The sequence below is a fragment of the Aedes aegypti genome, chromosome 2, assembly GCF_002204515.2.
Source record: "Aedes aegypti strain LVP_AGWG chromosome 2, AaegL5.0 Primary Assembly, whole genome shotgun sequence".
Taxonomy (NCBI): Eukaryota; Metazoa; Arthropoda; class Insecta; order Diptera; family Culicidae; genus Aedes; species Aedes aegypti.
In genome coordinates this window covers 285,451,432-285,474,621 of record NC_035108.1, presented here as the reverse complement: position 1 = coordinate 285,474,621, position 23,190 = coordinate 285,451,432, and the positions used below count along the sequence as shown (strand labels likewise).

The window sequence follows — 23,190 nt, the reverse complement described above, 5'->3', positions numbered from 1 at the left end:
TTATGGATCAAATCGACTCATATTATGGATCAAACCCCTATAACAGCAATTTATCTGCGAGGTAATCGAATGGTGTGCTAGTGAAAGCATACTTTTTGGCGTTTGTTTCGGAATCGTCTTATCTTTGATTCATAACTGTGGTATGGTGTTCAGTGCCCCACAGTTATGAATCAACGCTTCTGGGAATACGATTGACATTTTATTTACTACAGACGGGAAAAAATGCTTGAGCATGTTACAATTAATTTCGATGCTTTACAGATCTATGGTTCACGTAGGAAAAATGTGTTCTGCGTAATTGCAACTCTATTTGACGAGATATTCCCGTTTTAATCCATCTCTGATCCATATCTGTGTGCTATCCATAACTGTGGGGTGACTGTACTATTCCTTTTTGCTAAATGGGCTCAAATGTACTCTTTTCCAGATATTACAGAGTTTTGCTAAACAAATCAAATAACTTAAAATTTAGTTATAGGCACTCCAGTAAACAGCTTGAAAATTTATTATCAAATAACCTCTTGAAGTAATCAGCCCAACAAACATTTTTGGTAAATACAAATTAAACAAATCTCTTTTAAGCACGTTTCAGCTGAATTGACTGGTATTCGACTAATAATGTTACTTGGGAGGTTAACCTCTTTCTCATGATAACACAGGTGATCCACCAATTTTTGACAAATACTGACTGAATCAAATTGTTACGATAGTTTAATAATGATTGTAAAGTACCTATCTCATTCAATACAGGACTAAGTGGATTTACAATAATTGTATAGATAAATAATCGACTAACTTATTTTGAATAATTTAGCCAATCTTATCCCAGCACTTTCTATATCTATATAACAATATAGGGAAAGTGTACCAGTTATGGCCATAGTGGTTCCTTATTAGACCATATGGGAAATTTCAATAACTTTCACATTTTAAATCTTTTTGAATGTTCGAACATCAAGATATATCTTAAATCTTACTACTACTGTGATACGGGGCTACTTTCGATTCTGGGGGTCTACTTTGGACACTCACGTTTATGATTTATTTGCAGCATAAATACTAATCTGAGCTATTTTGTGTCTTCAGCACTTTTATTGTTCAATACATGCTCTACAATCAGACATGATTTTTTTTAAAAACATCAACAATAGCAGGTAAACAAGAAAATATATTTAAAAATTCCGAACACATATTCACAAGGAACAAAACATTTGCTATGTAAACATTGTTCGAATTTTTCACATATCATGGAAAGTTGTTGAAAGCGTCGTAAAACTATCAAATCGTCATGTTTCATAGAAATTTGTGATGATTTGTTGTTAAAAATTGTTGTTGTGCAAAAATAATTGATCAAAGGGGTTAATTTAACCACTTTTATTTAATTTTAAAGTGTTGTTTAGTGTATTGTACAACACAAAAAAATTAACCAATAATTCAGAAAAGTCAATAGTCATAAAACATGTGTATTTCAATACGTATAAATAGTAATCTCACAACATATTCCTTGAAAAATATTTCTCGGTCATATTTTACATGAATCTATAGTACAAAGCAATTGCAGCCTTCATCTGCTAGAAATAAACTACCCTTAAGCCATCTCAAATCTATTGAGAACCAAAATACTTCTAACAAAAGTAAAATTTTAATTGATTACGATCTTGCGAAACATTATTCTTATACAGGTCGGACTCGATTATCCGGAGACTCGATTATCCGGGGACTCGATTATCCGGGATTCGATTATCCGGAATATTAGACTCGATTATCCGGAATTTGTTTTTTGATGTTCTTGCTTTTCAATTTTTATGCATAAATCTGAGATAATTTGGTATTTCAATATACAATATGAATGGTTTTGCAATTTTGAACGTATTTCAGAAGAGGGGGGTTTAAAAAAGTGGTTTTTTGTGTATGCTGGTCGAAATTTTATTTTTTCTTGTAGAGAGCCCTACTGTTCCTAGAAATAATTTCTGGCTACGCCACCGGATCATATAAATCAAACAACAAAAAAAGATAATATTTAAGTTCTTTTATCGAAGATTTCAATGTTTTTCTTAGTGATTCGATTATCCGGAGGATTCGATTATCCGGAGTGAAAAAAAAATCGATACTCCGGATAATCGAGTCCGACCTGTACTTCATGAATTGCACTTTAAATAATAATTGGTCTAAGTTACATGAATTAATGGGATCCTTCTACATATAACATTAAGAATCATAACGAATGTTGATCAGTATTAATCAGACCTTATTAATCGTAGTTACATCATTCGTTGGATCAACTTAAACAATCAAGCATCCGTACCTGACAGTTTCACTTAAAAGGAAGTAAACTTGAAATTTCAAACTGGAAATTAAAAACTATGAAAAGCATGTTTTGCGGAAAAGTGTTATATAGGTATCGGTTTTTCGCGCTGTACAATTTTCTTAAGGCGAAGTAGGCCGTCATTGAAATTTGTACGCGACGTTGATGATTGTTGCTATTTCATCTCACAATTTCGAATCAAAGAAAATCAGTTGGTTTTGCACTGACACAGCTGAAAAAGTATCAGCATACTTTATGTATGTTAGCGCGTACAGTGATACTTTTTCGAGTCAATATGAACTATCAAGGCTGAATTATATCACTTTGAACTGCAAGCTGAAAAGTCATCATTGTTGCCGAAACGAATGACGGGCTACTTAGCCTTAAATATGTTTATCAACGAAAAACGTTCAATAACATCATAATAGACGATAATCTATAGAATAAGTTCAAAACTTATGCAAAATAATCATTTTATTATTAAATCGTATTGCTATTTAAAAGTGTCCAAAGTAGCCCCAGTTTTGTCTTGAAGGACACATATTTTTCGCTATTCAAGCATTTTTTTTTATTTCTTGATGGATTTGCTTCATATTTTGCACATTTGTTACGTACATATACAACTTAAATATATGCAAGAATTCTCGATTACTCTTTCAAATCGACGTAAGTAACTTTCATACGGTTTTGAGAAAATTAATTAAGAAGAATCACAATCTGTCTTCCCAAGTAACATTAGTAGCTGAGTAACAGCTTAGTCAGCTTAAATGAGTATACTTTAGCTGAATAAACTGTTATACAGCTGAAAATGTTACTTGGGTTCTAAAACTGTTTTAAATTGTATCCCCTTTTCAACATTTTTTTTACCGTGTACATCGCTTAAATTTTGCATGCAATCAGCTCGCGTTAGTTCTACTAGCTAGTTCCTATCATTTCTCACAAAAATTGTATGACAAAATGATAAGCCGTTTCATTCAGTTATTTACAACGTTTTTGTATCAGCGTTAAATCGACTCAAGTAGTGTTTTGTTTTGATTCGAGGTTAAGCCATTTTGTCACTCCATACAACGGAGTAGCGAAAGTAATGGTTTCGTTGCTAAAGTTGAAAATCTTTCTTTCGCCGTTTTGTAAATCCTCGTTCTAAAAGTGAAAAATCAAGTTGGTTTAAAGCGGAACGTGTACAATTTCGTCTGCGAAATACGTAGGATTGATAAAGTAAGTTTACTAACTTTTTTCACTTGAGTCTGTATGAATAAGTTTTCGAGAATTATTGAAATTTATCCATAATTCTTCGAGATAAAAATCCTTAAAGTTGAAGAATGTGGAAATAATGTCAAAAGAAGCCCCGTTTGACGGTACTACACGAAAAATCTTTCAAAGTGTGAAAACATTCAATTAATCCCGTATGGCGAAATAAGGAACCACTATGTCCATAACTACAGCCATTTTTCGGTCTACGGCTGCTTGTTTCCAGTTTCTCGATCGTCCTACAATTCCAAGATCCTGTTCCACTTGGTCAAACCATCTAGCTTAAGATGCGAGGTGAACATTATTTTTGCGGGACATTCACACAATGTGCCCCACCCATCGTACCTTTCCAGCTTTGACGACTTTCTGGATACTGAGTTCACCGGAGAGTTGCGTAAGTTCGTGGTTCATTTTGTTCCTTCATACGCCACTTTCACGTACTCTGCCAAAGATCGTCCTAAGCACACGTCGTTTAACATTTGGCATAATCGTGGAAAAACCAATAGCATTCATGATATGATGTGAACAATTAGGGATACTTACTCTGAGGAAAAAAAACTGATCATGCTCATAAAGAGGGAAACTCAAAATTGAAGTGAACTGGCTGGATTTATTGAAGATCGCTTCGCATGTTAAAGCCCGCCCATTTCATAAAACTTTACATATACCACCCCAATTCCTTTATGCAAATTGATTGATACAGGGATTCCTAGAAGGATTCAGGGGGATTTCCCAAAAGAATTACTACAAGATACTATTTTTTTATAGACCACCTGGAAGGGCAAGAGGAGAAGTTAAAAAATCTAAAAATTTGACCATATGGTTTATGAACTACCCCTGATCCTGAAAGATTATTTTGAAATCCCGCGGTCAAAAGCCGATGTAAATTTCATTTTTTACGAAATTGCAGACCAAGCAGTCTGCCAAATTTTGATGGCGCAAAATCTTGGAAAGTTTAGTACCATTCAAATACTAAAGTGCAAATTCAATATAATTCAAAAAATCATCTTCAAAAATAACTGCTGAACTTTGTAGGCGCTGAAATGCTCATTTAGCAACATGTTTTCCCGAGTGTGGATGCACAACCTCAAAAGTAATGAATTTTTTACTCCCAATTTTTGTGCCAGTGGCAGGCAGTGAGACACAGTATAACAATTGCCACTTTTAGTTGGAGTTTGAAACTGTCCAGACTAAGGTGCTTCTGCTTTTTCGTGTACTGTTAATTGGTTCTGTTAAACAATCATGACAATTAGGGGACAAACAAAGACACAATACAACCTTCTGAACTAACGTATCCAAACAACAGAACATATGGAAGCCATGCACAACGAAATGAAGATGGGCAGCATTAAGCAAAAGGACTTTGAGAATTAATAACACAATTTTCGATTCATTTTTCTAAACATTCAAAACTTTATTCGCATATTCTTCACAGTTTTTGCCGTTCGTTATTTTGTTGTCCTTAATTTGGTCTAAATATAACATATAAAGTTTTCTTAAGTCCTTTCCCTTAATAAACCGTGTCTCACAATATATGAGATTTGTTGATCATTATGCTCACGTCAGCTATGGTACAACCTGCCTACAAATGGTAATTTAAAATAGAAGCGAAATAAAAAGCATAATATATCCGCCAAAGTCGCATTCACTCTCCCTGCGTGTATGTGTGTATCCCATTCACTCGTCGTCGTTAAGAAGAAGAAAAGCTCTCAACAGCATCAGCTTGATTCAGTTCGTTTCGATTGGGTTTGTTTGATATCATGGCATCGAGCAAGGCGCGCGCCAAAAAGGTACAAAGAAAAAGAAGAATACAATGAAGCAAGAAAGCTTTGATTGCGTTTAAGATGCTGTTAAGCAAACATATTTTAGAGGACAATAGTATAATGAATATCAAAATATACGATAATATTGTCATAATTTTAGATGTTCAAAAGTCGCACGTAAAATATGCAAATGATATAGCCAGTCGAAGTCAAGCGTTCGTTTCAGTAAGCCACTATGAATAAGTAATAATGAATAGAATCTAAGTAACATGGACCGCTTCATGTGAAGTGTTATCTGATGATTCCAATTAGTAGTAGTTTCAAATAATGAATGGTCTAATGCGATCGTTATCAAATTTCATGAAGTAAGCATCTAATGGAAGCAATTATCCAAAAAATCCCTCTCAAAAAGCGTATCAACTCTACTGCTATGCTGTTCAAATTTTGTAAGCGTTCCAGTGGTTGAGAAGTAGATGTACGTAAGTTGGTGGGTGAGGAGTGACATTGTGATTGCTTTTACTTATCACAAATAGAAATTTACCGTCGTATTACTATTGTTGCTATCCTGCTGTGACGGATCCGATGGATTATCGTGTTCTTCCTCACAGACACTTTCATAGCGGAGTCGTTGTTGCTGATGATCTCCGTCGTCCAAACTGCCACTCGCACTGTATACCACGTCCTCGTCGTCAGTTACACTGATGTTTCGTTCTTTATAGGTGCTTTTCTGCTGCTCAACGACACCCGAGTCAATCATATCTCGACTAGTGCTACTCTTGATCGCAGAATCTTCCATCAAAGGGGAGATAATTTGTTCGGTTTGTGCGAACGAATCGATCAGAAGTCCTGGGGTACCAGCCGTCGTGCTCTGATCTGTAATCGTCGACGAAGAGCGGCTCAGTTCAGAAGGTTTACCTAGAAAGAGAACATATGATCACAAGAATTAAAACAAAAATATGATAATGCAAATAGTATAGTCAGGACTGTTCATGTCTTGAGCATGCTGTATATTTTTAATTTACTAATGCAATTTTTCCCTCTACCAGGATAAGACAATGGCGCCCATTTGAATACTGTTTTTTCATCAGTATTATGACGTGGTAGTTTTTGAAAAATATCCATATTCCCTTGCTTCTTAGAAAAAAAAAAGGTAAGCATTGTAATAATCGGCCAATACAGAATTTGTTTGAAACAGTAGTGTCTCTATTGTACTGTCTATTTGAAATAATTTTAAATTATTTGTCATTAAGTGTCTTCGTTAGTTAAGAGTTTCTTATTTTCTTATGTGAGATTATAGTCCTAAATGTCAATGTTAAATTATTGTTTAAGTCTGAACAAAATCGGGCTGTTTGGCTGGATAGTTGTGCTACTTAGCTGGAAATTGTCGCGGTCCTTCGTTAGTCCTGTGGCTCTGATGAACGTTCCCGTGTCTGATATATCGAGAAATAGAGCATTAGAAAAGATTATTTTTAGTGTGATATCATCAAAGCGGTACATTCACAAACAGTAACAAAGTGTCACATTTACACTTATACCACAGACAAACAGACGTCACACTTTCATCGCTGTTTATCGACCACTTTTTTAACGATCGATTCGAATATATGGTACACTCAAAATAATCCACACGTCACAGTTACGTGAAAACATACGTGGTTTTTTTCCATCACACTTTTCACGTAGCACTTACGTGAATCATAGGTAGCACTGAATGAACGCATGAACTAATGAGCTTCATCGGTTGATCAATGTTTCACGTAACAACTACATGATTTTCCCGTAGCTTCTACGAAGGATTTCAATAGATCCCAGATGCTTTTCCATTGCTATTGATCGGAATAAATTTATAGAAGCCGCCCTTGATTTTCATAGGTTTAGGAATAGGAAACAAATTAAAGATATAATGATATTTATTCCATTCAATCTATACAGATGTATTTTGAAAAAAATATTCTTGTAGATATCCTGTGAATGTTAATCCAGAATAGCAGTTCGTAGGCACATCATAATTACGATTAATGTAAGGCCCTTCCGAGGCCCAGCGCTTGTCAAGGGATGGTATGGTTGTACAGTACCATCTGCAGCTAAACGAGCAGTTGAGAAGAATCAGCGTTTTTGGAGATTCCAACAGCTTGTGGGACCCTATCAGCGAAACTGTGACCACGCCGATGGAGGATGCGATTGGCACTGGACAACGACGAAGACGACTGTTTCGATGAAGAGTGCCAGAGAATGACAGACAGATGACAAAAGTGGTTATCACGCCTAATGGTATGGGTGCCGTAGTTTAGATGTGGTTGTGAACCTTAGAGAAAAACAATATGCACTCTGTCTCGAAAAACACCCACAATCCGGGTGTAAATTTTTCAAATTGGGTAATATTTCCATATGCATTTTGATGAGTCTGGAAAGCGTGTGCAAGTTTCTTTGAGGAAAACAAAAACAAACTGTGTATGACGAGCGTATGCTAGTCTTCGTTCGTTAAAATGTCACTTAGCTCTATGGCTGGTACCCGACAAAATAGAGATCGGTCCAGGGCAGCGAGAGCTGAAAACATGAGCCAGAAACAGGATGAACATAGATGATGACAGTCGAGCTCAGCACGATCGAGCTGAAGAACTGTAAAGTTGCTGGGAAGAACGAGATGCCGGTCGAGCTTTTCTCAAACATGAAAGTGAGCGCATGTACCAATCGATCAATCGTGTACTTCTGAAGGTAGATAATTTTTAAAATTTTTCAATCCTCCCTCCCTCAAAGGATTTTTGGAATGAAAATGAAAAATAAATTGTATGGTGCGTAAGAAATCTCAGACATGCCCTCCCCATATAATCTCTAACGTAATTGCCCCTTAACACAAAATAGAATTTTAAATAATCTCGAAATGATTGCTTCATACTGAGATAAGCAAATTAAACATTTTCGGAGACGTCAAGCATGAGAAAACTCACTAACTGATCCGAACGCCACCAATAAAATATAGCAAAAAATCTGCTGCTACCGAACATTCTATGATAGCTGAACCATACTGAGTGGAGTGTAACATGGAAGCGTCGAAACCGATTGTGTAAAAGCGAAAACCGGAAGGAACACGAAGAGAAATGAATACCAATACACTTGTATCTGCGAGACACAAGTGAACGCATTTAGATCAATGAGGGGGCGGCTGATCATTGTCCGAGTGCCAGCGCACTATGGTCCACCCAACATTTAGGGGGAATGGTCCTCCGGAAATTTAGGGGGTTGGTGTCACGCCCTGCAAGCCAGCGGTAAAAAATCGAGCAACGAATAATCAACCAGAAAATAAGCTCGGTACGTGGAACTGTAAATCTCTCAAGTTCATTGGGAGCACACGCATACTCGCCGACGTGCTGAAGGACCGCGGATTCGGCATCGTAGCGTTGCAGGAAGTGTGTTGGAAGGGATCAATGGTGCGAACGTTTAGAGGTAACCATACCAGCTACCAGAACTGCGGTAACACACCCGAGCTGGGAACAGCTTTTATAGTGATGGGTGATATGCAGAGGCGCGTTATCGGGTGGTGGCCGATCAATGTGAGAATGTGCAAGTTAAGGCTCAAAGGCCGGTTCTTCAACTTCAGCATAATAAACGTACACAGCCCTCACTCCGGAAGCACTGATGATGATAAAGACGCTTTTTACGCGCAGCTCGAACGCGACTATGACAGCTGGCCAAGCCACGACGTCAAAATCACCATAGGAGATCTAAACGCTCTGGTTGGCCAGGAGGAGGAGTTCAGACCGACTATTGGAAAGTTGAGCGCCTACCGGTCGACTAACGAAAACGGCTTACGACTAATTGATTTCGCCGCCTCCAAGAATATGGTCATTCGTAGCACCTATTTCCAGCACAGCCTTCCATACCAATACACCTGGAAATTACCACAGCAGACAGAATCGCAAATCGGCAACCATCTGATTGATGGACGGCACTTCTCCGACATTATCGACATCAGGACCTATCGTGGCGCTAACTTTGACTCTGACCACTATCTGGTGATAGTTAAACTGCGTCCAAAACTCTCCATCGTTAACAACGTACGGTACCAACGATCGCCCCGGTATGACCTAGAGCGGCTTAAGCAACTGGATGTCTCAATTGCGTACGCGCAGCACCTCGAGGCTGCATTACCGCAAGAGGATGAGCTGGATGAAGCCCGTCTTGAGGACTGCTGGATAACAGTAAAAGCAGCCATCAACAATACAGCTGAGAGCAACGTCGGGTACGTGAGCCGGAGTCGACGGAACGATTGGTTTGACGACGAATGTAGGCAGGTTCTGGAGGAGAAGAATGCAGCGCGAGCGGACATGCTGCAGCAAGGGACCCGACAGAACGTGGAACGTTATAGACGGAAACGGCAACAGCAGACCCGCCTCTTTCAGGAGAAAAAAATGCCGAGAAAAAAAAACGGCTTCGTACCGCGAGCTGAGATGTGCAGGGATAAAAATGGGAGCATTTTGACGGACGAGCGTGACAAACACCTGAATGGCGCTGAGGGCACAGGTAATGAAGGACGGGACAGAAGGAAATACCGTAAGGACGCCATTCACCGCTCATTGAATTATTTTGAAAAATCTGAACATATTTTCGCAATAAAAGTCATCAACATGTATCAGTATACCATAATGGATTGTATCAGAATGAAATTCATATGATTTAGTTTTATATACTATTTATAAAAAAATAATTTTAGGCTGTTTAAGGCGGTAAACATGAGTTGAACAATGATTTTATTATGACAGATCGAAAAATGCTTCTTAGCTGCCACGCTTCAATATGTTATTGTACTATAGTACAAAGATATCAACTAGCTAATGAAAGTAAATTAATTCCAACTAGTTGTGTATATAGAGCCTCATACTTAGGATGAGCGGTGAATGGCGCCCTACACATGTATCATTGGCATACATGTTATTTGGTACCATTATACGTTGTTAACATTTCAACTTCTTTCCTACAAAAACAAATGTTTTATCTTGCGTCTAGCGCAAAAAGTTGCTAAAAATATCGAAAAACCGATTTTTGACAGAATTTAATGTGTTGAAATGCTGTTAAATGAGCGGTGAATGGCGTCCTTACGGTACCTTCGTCAGTACTGCAGGCGATGGAAACCAACCACTGAACCGATTATTCATGTCAGATCTATCTGAAAACATATATAGTTTTTTTCCATATAGCTTTTCACATAACGCTCATCAATTTATCACATAAATTTGCGAGATTTCATTTTAATCAAATTCATCTGTTAAAACACATACCCTTTATGCAAACTGAAAATGAAAACCATTGGATGTTGTCAATCAATGTTATGTTGAATTCCGATGACAAGTATTAGTATTGTCAGTGATTTTTTACATTATAGTTTAATAAGCTTGCGATGATTTCTTATCAGTTTTTTTAATAGAAATAAGAAAACAATATAATTATAATTGAAGAAAAGTTTATTTGATAAATTATCTGCGTTGACCTAAGGGATTAGTTACAATCAATTGAGCTTGTCCTAGGTTTCATTCGAAAATATAATGTTTCAATATTATCATCATAATGTGTGAATAAGTGATGCATTAAACACGTCGGATAGCCAGCCAACTTCCAATGAAAGTGATATCTCCTGTAAATACAAGTCTAAATTAATTAACATTTATTTACATTCAATTAATAAATATTTAACTTACCCTTCTTTCATACATTCGCTAACTATTTCACAATTCCAGTTCATGTTCAGTTTAAATTAAAACTTTTTTAAACCACCACAATTAAATATTGAGAGCCAAACCGCCATCATGAAAGTACGAAAATGAGACTGGATTTTCCCATCGGCAAATCACATAGCATTCATCGTATAACATACATGACTTTTGTTCATATACAATCCACAGTGTTGATAAATGAATGGTATGAAATTTCATAATGTGTTTCATGTGTTCTTTAAATGAATATCAATGGAAGCACATAACATGAATCGGATTTCAATTATTGCAAGGGTATGTGAGATTTTTAATACTTTCTATGATATTTCTTGGTTCAGTGACCAGTCCCACCTTTGAGGGTGGTTAAGGATGCCATTCACCAGCTCAAGAACAATAAAGCTGCTGATACGGATGGTATCGGATCTGAACTCATAAAGATGGGCCTGGAGATGCTGGCCATTTGTCTGCATCGGCTGATAGGCAAAATCTGGGAAACAGAACAACTACCGGAGGAGTGGAAGGAAGGGGTGATATGTCCCATCTACATGAAAGGCGACAAGCTAGATTGTGAGAACTTTCGAGCGATCAACAATTCTAAATGCGGCCTACGAAATATTATCCCAGATCATCTTCCGTCATCTGTCACATGAAGTAAATGAGTTCGTGGGAAGTTATCGAGCCGGATTCGTTGACGGCCGATCTACAATGGACCAGACCCTTACTGTAGGCAAATCCTCCAAAAATGTCGTGAATACCAGGTCCCAACGCATCACCTTTTCATTGATTTCAAGGCGGCATACGATAGTATCGACCGCGTAGAGCTATGGAAAATCATGGACGAGAACAGCTTTCCCAGGAAGCTCGTGATACTGATAAGAGCGACGATGGAAGGTGTTCAAAATTGTGTGAAGGTTTCAGGCGAACACTCCTGTTCGTTTGGATCCCACCGGGGACTAAGACAAAGTGATGGACTTTCGTGCCTGTTGTTCAATATTGCACTATAAGGTGTTATGTGGAGAGCTGGGCTTAACAGCCGGGGTACGGTTTTTACGAGATCCAGTCAATTTGTTTGCTTCGCGATTGATATGGACATTGTCGGCCGAACATTTGAAAAGGTGGCAGATCTGTACATCCACCTGAAACGCGAGGCAGAAAAAGTTGGACTGGTGGTGAATGCGACCAAGCCAAGTACATGCTAGCTGGTGAGGCCTAGCGCGACAGGGCTCGCCTAGGTAGCAGTGTTACAATAGACGGGGATAAGTTCGAGGTGGTCGACAAGTTCGTCTACCTTGGATCCTTGTTGACGGCTGACAATAACGCTAGCCGTGAAATACGGAGGCGCATCATCAGTGAAGTCGGGCCTACTATGGCCTCCACAAGAAGCTGCGGTCACGCCCACACCAAATGTATCATGTACAAAACGCTCATACAGTCGGTAGTCCTTTACGGGCATGGAACGTGGACGATGCTCGAGAAGGACTTGCAAGCACTTGGAGTCTTCGAACGTCGGGTGCTTAGGATGATCTTGGGCGGTGTGCAGGAAAACGGTGTGTGCAGGGTATGCCGGACAACAACCCTGCAAAGATAGTGTTCGCGTCAGATTCGGTTGTTACAAGAAGGCGTGGAGCGCAGCAATAGAAATATTAGTAGTAGAACGCTAGTAGCGCTAATGTCACAAAACTGATTTTAATTATTATTACCTTTAATTATGGTTTTTCATTGTTTGTTCAATGCCTTGTTGTTGTTTATGTTTTTATAATTGATTTGACACTTTGATGCCCGGTACTCAGGCTGTCAATTCGTGGCAAACTAGATGTTGGTAACACGAACAGCAGCGACATTAGCATTCTTAGGTTAATGCTTCTACTAGCGCAGCTAAATAGGTGGGCGGATCAAGTGCGTATCGATTTAGCGAGCGTGGGGCAGAACCGAGTATAGAGAAAATACATAAAATGAAACGTGCGGAGAACGAAAGACTTTCGCCTCCAGATCTCCAACAGGTAGAAACGGAGATTGGATGGTTGAAAAACAACAAAGCCGCTGGAGTGGACCAATATACTATGTGAGCTACTGAAATACGGTGGTGATGCACTGGCAAAGCGCTGCAATGGGTTATTCCCAAGATTTGGGAGGAGGAAGCATTACCAGAGGAGTGAACGGAAGGCCGACAACGACACCAGCAGAGAAATCCAGAGACGCATCGTTGCTGGAAATCGTGCCTACTATGGACTCCGCAGAACTCTTCGATCGAGTAAAAATTCGTCATCGCACGAAGTTAACCAAAGACGCTGATTAGACCGGTACTCCTCTATGGGCACGAAACATGGACCCTTCGAGTAGAGCGTCAACGCGCCCTTCCCATGTAACCATGGAGCATTATATCATTGCTTGTATAAAGCAGCTGCATTGCCGTAAGCCTGCCATTAAAGTAGATTAAAAGTGGAAAAAGGCCCTGATATAGTCGAACTAATGCAAAAATGTTTATAAAGCAATCAAGCAATTCATAAAGTAATATTAGAGCATTGATACATTTGTAATGTAGCGTTAATGCTCTTTTGCTTGACAGCTCTTGTAACTTGTCGAATAAAAGCAATGTCGCACCAATATTGGTGATATGCGGTAGAATACGTGCAATGTTATAATGCTTGGTGTTACTTGGGTTGTTTTTTTTTTTGAACGGAAGGTGTTGCGGATCATCCGCGGAGTGCAGATGGGAGACGGAACGTGGAGAAGGCGGATGAACCATGAATTGCACCAGCTGCTGGGAGAACCAACTATCGCCCACCTCGAAAAAATTGGGAGCTAGCGGTGGACCAGGCATGTCTCCAGAATGTCAAATAACAATCCAGTGAAGATGGTTCTCGAAAACATTTCGACTTGCAAAGATGACGTGATGCGCATCGGGCAAGATGGGTCGATCAAATTGAGGACGATTTGCGGACCCTTCACAGAAAGCGTAGCTGGCGACGGGCAATGGAGCCGTCTCCTACGTACAGTCTCACTTTTGGGGCACGCGAAAATGGAGGAGACGTTTTTCAAAACCTTTTCTATATATTTTTTGAAGTTTTGCACAAAAAACAAATTCAGAATACCGCTTATAATTTGTGGGAGTCTATCTAAAATTATACACGACCTTATTCATTTATATTTAGAGTCTTTATGATTCAAAGAACCTCATCTATACGATCTTCGTTACCCACTTGCCCCACGGTACGTTTTTTATTTATTAAGACGAATGATGCCAGATAAATTATTTTAGATACAAATACAAATACATATACAAACACAAATAGTCCAAAGAAATTTATCATAAAACTACAAAACTTACTTCGTTCTTTCTTTTGAGAGTGCTTATCTGGGTCGACACTCTTCGATGTACTACTGCTGGTACTCGTGCCACTTCCACTACTACTAGGCACTGGTTTCACTTTTACGCGATAGAAACGCGTACCACGAGACACTTTGTACCGATTTTCATCCTTGCGAGCATGACAGTATTCTTTGTCTACCACTGTGCCTATGCAATGGATTATCCTTGGTACTATGCCCGGTACCAGTTGTGAGAGGCTAAAAGCTGCGTAACTATCAGCATGAAGAAAATACAACACCGGTGCATTCTGAAAAAAAAATGAGGCGGTATTATTCACTACTAACATCGTTAGATTGACGTAGGAACTCAATTACCTGTACAATGGTGTACTGATCATAAGTAGCATTGTAGACAAACATCACAAGGTCTCCTTTAGCACAGGACTGGATGGACACTCCGCCACTGGCGGTTCTATTATGCTGTTTCTCTAGTTCTTTTGTCAACTGTTGCTTCTCCTTCTCTAGTGCTTCGATTCGGTCTTTGAAATTTGATTGGTTAGAACACAGTTCTGGGTCCGTCAGAGATTGAATAGTCTCTTTGTATCGTTGATTTTCTCTTAACAAAAGTGTTTCCTTGTCCCTTAGTTCATCTAGCTGTCGTTCTTTTTCCTCAAGGATCCTCCTATAAATGTCAGAGCTCCCCGTAGGTGTACCTGGTGAACTAGCCATTGAACGGGATTGCGGTTTCAGCGTTTGTACAGACTCCCATCGTTGTCGTTCTTCTTCAATTGCTGCCTTGATTGCACGTTCCTTTTCGCGATTAAAGTCTTCTCTAGCCTGTGCTAGCAACTGATCATGGATGACAATATCAATCATGTCAGGCTTCTCAATTTTCTCCAAGCTGGTGTCCGATGGAGATCTATCCATGCTTGTCATTAACTTGTATCTACATCGTAATGATTCGATCTCAGTTTTGTGCTTATGTTCTAGTTGCTCTACGGCTTCCTGAATCGCTTTCTTTTTGTCCACGTCGACATCAGCCAGTTGCTTTTCTAGTTTGCTAACCACTTCCTTCATTTGATCAATTTTGTTGTTCAGTTCCTTCTTCTCACTTTCATACTTGGATACCGTGTCAATGTGACTGGACTTTATCGTGGCGTTATCTGATCGAAGAGATTGGATTTCATCGTCCTTCAGATGGATGCTTTTCCGCAGATCATTCATCTCCAGCTCGTGATCCACGGTCATGCGCTGTATCGTTTCCCGTTCTCGGTTGCGGGCTTCGTCCTGCAGGTCCGTCCAACATTTATTGATGGCCTCAAGTTTGCTGCGAAAATCTACTTGACGAGCAGCAGTTTCGGACTTAAGGGCGGATAACTGTTCCCGCAGAAATGAGATCGAAGATTGGGAAAGCTGGTACACATTTCGCAAGGTGGTTTTCAGCTGCTCAACCTCCAGACGCGTGGTGCCAAGATTTTCCTATAAAAAAGAAAAATGTTGTAGTTTTAATTTTGATAGGAGGCGGCTTATGTAAAACGTGGACTATTTTTGAGCATTTTCAAATAAGATATTTTCTATGCCATTAACTCTCTATGAATGTGGCACTGGAGCATGCTAGTGTTAAGTTACAGTCTGTAATAAATGGACGAAGACGGTGTCCGTGTCTTTTTTGTTTAAATACCATTGCTGCAACATATATAAGGTCTGGTAGCCAAAATTAATTCAAAAACTAGTTATTTTAATGATTTAAGAAAATAGTGACTAAAAAGACTTGAAAATCATAACGTAGTCAGTTTAATTACACTATGTTATAAGGAAGAATCGACAACCGAGGTTTGTCTACTGCAGGTTGTAGATCTAGCCAAGTACCGTTTGAAATCTTTCAGAATGCTAAAAGTTTTTCAAAAGAAGCCTGCTCAAAATTTTATTTTAAATTTGCTTAAGGTTCTGCAAAATCGTACATAGCATTACATTGTAATTGACTAGGATTTCCAAAAATCACGTCTTTTATTTGTTGAAAATTCTGGCCAGAAGTCTATAGGATCATAGTGAAAGTTCTGTAACAATCTCGTATCCTGAATTCTTGGAAAACCTATTATACTGTCAAGTATTCTGACTCTCAGATTTATTTCTATGATTCTGAGAGAATGTTAGTCTTTAATTCAGTGAAATTATATACGAAAATTTAGCCTTTCGTCCATAAGTTTTTTGAGGCAGCATTTTTTGAATTTCGATGGAAATCATGGTAGAACATTGTTGAAACATCCAGAATTTGAGATTTAGAATTTGATCATTCATAAAATTGAGTACTAAGATGATTAAAAAACAATTTAAATAATAACCAAGCTAAAATATTAAGTTGAAACTAAATTGAAAATTAAATAGTCTTGGTATGTTCTAACTTCGGGTTGGTAGAATAATCAACAAGCCAAATATGAGAAAAATCTTTAACCATCCGCGGGCCACACAAAATGAGGTCGCGGGCCTACGTTGGGCAGCCCTGCTCTAACCGTTAGAGTCTAACGGATGAGATAGTTTAATTTATAATTTAACTATTTTAGATTTGCTTTTTGTGAGCTGTCCGGAGTTCGAAACAAAGTGTCAGCAATATGGAAGAAAAGTGAGGTTGCGTCCGGAATAAGAATCTTGGAAAGATCACTAATTTCTGTTTATTTTAGGTAATTCAAACTGTACAATCCGAATCTTCACCCGCCATTCAAAAGTTTAGTGTTTTGAAAGCTTGATAACGCAGAGTTATCATATTGGGAGTCGATGTCAATTATGGACCCTTTGCGTATTATGGACCCCTTACAGAAAAACATAAAATTAACACCGTATTCCTATGAAAATCCACCGGGGGAACTTCGATCGCATTGTTAGTCAGCAGTTGCAGACAAAATATTTGGTTTGAGACGCATAAATACAGATATTCGAACAGTTTTGTAAATGAAACTACACAAGAGGGTCCATAATACGCATTTCCAGGTAAGTCCATAATAGGTACGTCGGCAGCGAGCCGGATTACATGGGAATCAAATGGAGGGTCCATAATAGGAAACGTCAAATAAATAAATAAATAAACATCCCTATTATGGATCCCGGGACGGTGCGATGCAAACGCCCATTGGAGCAGCACCGATATTAATAAAAGAGGAGAAGATCTTTTAAACTACATGTCGTCTAACAACATAGACATATGTAATAGAGGGGATCCTCCTACTTTTGTAAACTCTACCCGACAAGTGGCTCTTGATCTCACGATCTGTAGCTACAGGAGAAGATTGTGGACTGGTATGTCTCTGATGAAGAATCATTGTTAGGTAATAAAAAATCCGTTTCGTTTTTGAAGCTGGATCAGACATAACAGAAAGCTATAGAAACCCAAAGAAAACCAATTGGGATCTCTATCTTTTTCATTTAACGAATAGGAATTCGTATAACGGTGAACAGCTCACGACTGTTTCACAACTGGAAAATGCCTCGAATGGGATCATTTACCAAATGGTCTTATCTTATCATGCTAGCTGTCCTATTCAACAAAGGTCATCTAACAGGGATGTGCCTTGGTGGAATGACAAACTGGCAGGATTGAGGAAGGCGGTTCTAGGCGATTGTACAATAGTGCAAAGATCACTTTAGATTGGGTTGAATACAAAAAAGCCCAAACAGAATACAACAGAGAACTAAGGCACGCCGAACGTAAGGACTGGAGACGGGTATATGAAAGCATCAACAACGCTCCTGCAGCTGCAAGGCTGGACAAAGTTCTTTCAAAAGACCATTCAAATGGTCTAGGTAGCCTTAAAAAAGAAGACGGCAGTTTTACAGTCAACAGTGTTGACTCTTCTGAAACACTGGAAGTAATGATGAGAACTTATTTCCCTGAATCGATCCCATATTCGGATGAAGAACAGGTCTCAGATAAACAGGGAGCTTATGAATGATTTGAAAAAAAAACCCTTCTGAAAATCGGGTTTATAAAGAGTAAGTTTTATGATTACGTTGACAATGTTTCCATAGTTAGTGAGTCCGGGGAGATGCTATGGTGTCAAAACTAGATTTGTTTACTTTTAGATATGTAACGCGATATTTATGTTGTGCTCTCTCTTACCACTCCATGCAAACACTAAGCACGTGGTTTATTGAGCTCTCGCCGAGCACTGACACGTACACATGCGAAAATTTGCTGGTGGAAAATACTGCCGTTTTATTTTGCTGAAAACAGCTGATCTTTGTTTATATTTTCCACCAGCACTCTTTAACGATCAACGCTCCGTCATCGTAATCATCGAAACTTCAAAAGCAGTTTTTCTATTCAAAACTAAAAATTATTCGATGAAAATGTGTTCACTGTGTTTCGGTTGGAGAATAGAATACAGTGAACATATTGTTCTGTATATTTTCTTGATTTTGAACGAAAAAACGGCTTTTGAAAATTCCGAAATCAATGGCGGATTCTGCCCCCTTAAGTAAAGTTGGTGACATGGAACGTGTAGGGTGGCTGATCCAGTGGTAGTGTGTTTTTTTTTTTTTTGTTTTTTACAAGGGGGAAATCTGCAAACAGATCCCCTGAGAAGATAACTCAGGGAATGCGGGGATGACGCACCAACGACGACCCGCTAAAACCAGCCTATGCACTGTGCATGAGCAATTCATTTAGAATTGCTCAAGTGGTGAAAAGTGCATCGACATGACCCTTGGACTCAGACCCTCATCTCCCCGGAACCACCTTACGGTATTTCTTCGGGAAGGGACCAGTGCATATAGCACAACACGTGTAGCAGAAGTAGCCTAGGCAAACTGCTTCTCCTAGCCGACTTAAACAATGTTACAAGGGACCAGCCTCGGCAGGGCTAATCCTCTGCAGCCAACTCTTGGTCGGCGCGCCATAGACGCTGCAATTCTAACATAATGTGAGTGACAGCCGTAGTTACTGCATTCCAGCACTCGGCATCCGCACACATTCTCTCTATAATATTGTCGGGGGACGTGTCCCCTCCGCATGTAGTGAGCATGCGACCTCTCACAACAGTGAAACGGGGGCAATCGAACACGACATGCTCCGCTGTTTCCTCTACACCAGCACAATTGGGGCACGCAGGAGATTCTGAGTGCCCGAACCTATGCAGGTACTGTCTATAGCAACCATGTCCTGACAGAAACTGCGTCAGGTGGAAGTTCACTTCCCCATGCCTTCTACCATACCAATCTGACACATTTGGTATTAGCCGATGGGTCCATCTACCCTTAGTGGAGTTATCCCATTCCTGCTGCCAGCTTCTGAGCGTTTCCTCTTTACACGTGTCGCGGACTCCTCTGGTACCCCTTTGGTTGAAGCATTGAACATCTTCCTTGATGATGAGCCCGATGGGCGTCATCCCGGCTATGATGCACACGGCCTCTTTAGATACCGTCCGGTATGCACTTGCTACTCTTAAGCACATTATCCTGTACGTGCTTTCCAACCGCTTTAGGTTTCTTCTTGTTCTAAGCGCTTTTGACCAGATTGGTCCTCCATACCTTAGTATGGATAGCGCCACGCTTGCCAGCAGCTTGCGTTTGCTGGCAATTACAGCAGAGCTGTTAGACATCATCCTCGAAAGCGCCGCTATAGCCGTAGATGCCCTTTTACAGGCATATTCAACGTGGCTAGCGAGGCTCAGCTTGTCATCGATCATTACCCCAAGATGCCTAAGGGATCGTTTGGACTCTATGGTGCAATCACCTACCGAGATAAGCGCCCGTTGCTCGGACTTGCGGTTGTTGACCACCACCACCTCAGTCTTGTGACGGGCCAGTCCTAGTTTCCTAGATTTCATCCATTCCTCAACCAGGGAAATAGAGTGCGCTGCTGTCAACTCTACTTCCTCCATCGATTCACCATAGACCACTAGGGTGATATCGTCGGCGAAGCCAACAATCTTAACACCCTTCGGGAGGGGCAGCCTCAGTACGTCATCGTACATCGCATTCCATAACAGCGGGCCCAAGATTGAACCTTGAGGTACTCCCGCGGTAATTCGAACGCTTTTCTGCCCCTCCTCTGTGTCATACAGTAGAATCCTACCATCAAAATAGCTTTCTAGAAGCTTACACAACTGCACCGGTACCTTGAGGCGGTGAAGCGCGTGTGCTATTGCTTCCCAGCTTGCGCTGTTGAACGCATTCTTCACATCCAGAGTGACAACCGCGCAGTAACGGATGCCGCTCCTTTTATGCTCGATTGCCACCTCAGCTGTCTGAACGACCGACTGGATGGCGTCCAGAGTAGATTTACCTTTTCTGAATCCAAACTGGTTGTTGGACAGGCCGTCCGCACTCTCCGTATACGGTACTAGTCTGTTGAGAATCAACCTCTCCAATAACTTGCCCGTCGTATCTAGTAGACAGATAGGTCTATACGCCGACGGATCACCTGGTGGTTTCCCCGCCTTTGGTAGTAGCACCAATTTCTGTCGCTTCCATACATCCGGGAAGATTCCTTGATCAATGCAGCGTTGCATCGTGGTTCTGAACATGTCCGGATCCGTGTTCACTGCCGCTTTTAAGGCAACATTCGGGATACCATCGGGTCCCGGTGCCTTGTTTGACGCGAATGATTTCACGACTTCTGCCAGTTCTTCGTTCGTCACTCTCGCCACTTCTTCTTCTTCATCTGCCGCATACGGCGCTGGGGGCCATGGGCTTATGGGATGGTGCGGGAAGAGTACATCGATTATCGATCGCAGCAACTCGGGCGATTTCTCTTGGGGCGCTATGGCTCCTTTGGTCTTAGCCATTACCACTCTGTAGGCGTCACCCCCATGGTAGTGTGTGTACCAATAATAATGGTTGTGTGGGGATTCAAACGTGTTATTGGTAATTTTTAATTATATGTGTATTTTTCTAACATGGCCCTTGTAAAATTGATATGAATGTGTATAAAATTTTTTTGGAAATTAGTAAGGAAATAGTAGAAAACAATTAAAAACCTTAACTTTTTTGCTCCTTTGCACCAGTAATAGTGGGACGTTCCTATAATAGTGGGTTTCAATGGGAAATCAATGTAAACCACCATTATAGGAACAGACGTTTGCAAAAACCACTATTACTGGAACATGTTCCAGTAATGGAGGAAATGCTTTTTTGAAAGATTCAACGATTTTATCCTTCTAAGATTATTTTTTTTATATAAAATAGAATAGAAAAGCTTTCGTATAATTCAGATATGAAAAACGAGCTTCCGTTATTGACAGGCGATTTTTTATTTCTCAACCCGTTACTATTGCCACTATCACTGGTACAGACCCCCTATGTACGCGAGCGCAGAAACCACTATTCGTCAGAACACTGGATAGCATAGTAGCATTCCCTACATGCGAATATAGAGCAAACATAGTGCTTTTTTAATGCATGTAAGCATCAGTCTTAGAAGCATTAATGATGCAGTAATAGGGTTTCTATACGTGAAACTGTTGTCATTAGGCGTGTTAGCATTTGTAGTGCTATTATAATGTCTGCATACATCTATGATGCTGATTTGGGACTTATTACTAGTGCTTATGGTAACTATGGTTACACTAATCATGTCGTTTTCCAACCCGAAAAGTTCCTTGATCGGTGGCATTCGACCCTCAGTGATCTGGCAATGAGTGTGGATTCAATTCCCGCGATCAGAAAGTTATCTAATGTGGTGCTTCTCACAAAAGACATTATCGTCTACTGGAAGCATTACAGCTTAGTTCTTTATAAAATGTTTTGAGCAAGTATGTAAGCAAGTTTAAACATTTTCAGCTTTGAAGGTCTTCCGGATAACAAATTTCTTGCTCAAGAAAATGCGGCGCAAATCACGACGATTATCTTCATATTTTTGCAACCGTCTTTGTCTTTTGTCTTTAAATGTTACAAAAGCTTGATAGTCTGGTTGTGAGATAAGTAAAATTAGTTTGATAATTTTATTCTAGTAATAGATGATTTACTTTGTAGGTTGTTGCTTATACAAACAAGGATTATCTAAAGGTTTGAAAATAAAAGTATAATTTTTGATTTAATAGTACCTGCAGCAGCAAAATGATGGTTTCTTCATCAAAGCTGCCCGCCTGATGGCAGCTGCTTAGCGTACCAATTAAAGACTGTCTTACTTCTAATTGCTGTATCTGCAGCTGATTTTGGAGCTGGTGGTTTGCGCTTGTGCCGCTGGAAGGCAATGATTCATCGATATAAAACTCCGAATTTATGAACTCATCGTCACCCGGATAGCAAGAGCTACCACCACCAAGTCGATCTTGGGAGGTTGACCGCTCCGAAGACGACGATGCCGCTCTGGACATCATCGAAGTAGATTTGAATGAGAGAGGCTTCCGCGAGCATGATACATTTTCGTCGGCGCATGGACTGCCGGCAATAGGCAGCGACGGCAAAACACTACCACTGCCTTGGAGCAATTGACGCGAATCATCTTGTTGCGATGCAACTGGCATAGCCAATTCATCAGAACAAGATTGGCTTGTTTCACCAGATACGGATTTTTTATGATAATTGTCGATTAAAAGTAATTCCTGATTATAAGTAATTTTGATATTGTTGCAGTTTTGCAATCCTGCGCTAGTAATAGCTGACATAGTAGTACAAGTTAGGTTAGTAGTGGTAGTATTTTTGTTTGATCGCACCTCTGTCAGTGTTTCTGCGCTAGCTTGCAGCACTTGTTCGGTCGATGTACCCAAGCTGCAAGTTTCCACTTTCGAACGTAGTTTCCTCCGGCGATCAATTGGGCTTTGGCCTACTTTTTCGAACTCTTCCGTGTCAGTTTCAGACTCGCAACCCCTAAAATTACAGAATTGTCATACTCAATAGTAAAGATCTTCCAGTGTTTTTTTGT

The 23,190-nt window shown here is 39.9% G+C and overlaps 1 protein-coding gene across 10 annotated transcripts in view; it reads right to left on the bottom strand.

The window, feature by feature from the left end:
* Positions 1-23,190, bottom strand: part of LOC5564855 (RB1-inducible coiled-coil protein 1) — an 85,189-nt gene that overhangs the window by 32,446 nt on the left and 29,553 nt on the right. For 8 of the 10 annotated variants that reach the window (XM_001649124.2, XM_021845257.1, XM_021845260.1 and 5 more), the window contains 4 exons: positions 22,982-23,135; positions 14,709-15,812; positions 14,353-14,641; positions 5,858-6,231 (listed from right to left, as the gene is read on the bottom strand). In XM_001649124.2, coding sequence (XP_001649174.2) covers positions 5,858-6,231; positions 14,353-14,641; positions 14,709-15,812; positions 22,982-23,135 — 1,921 coding nt within the window. Of the gene's footprint in view, positions 1-4,942; positions 5,276-5,857; positions 6,232-6,497; positions 6,747-14,352; positions 14,642-14,708; positions 15,813-22,981; positions 23,136-23,190 lie in introns of those variants that run through there. The other 2 variants (XM_021845259.1, XM_021845261.1) reach the window with 2 other exon arrangements.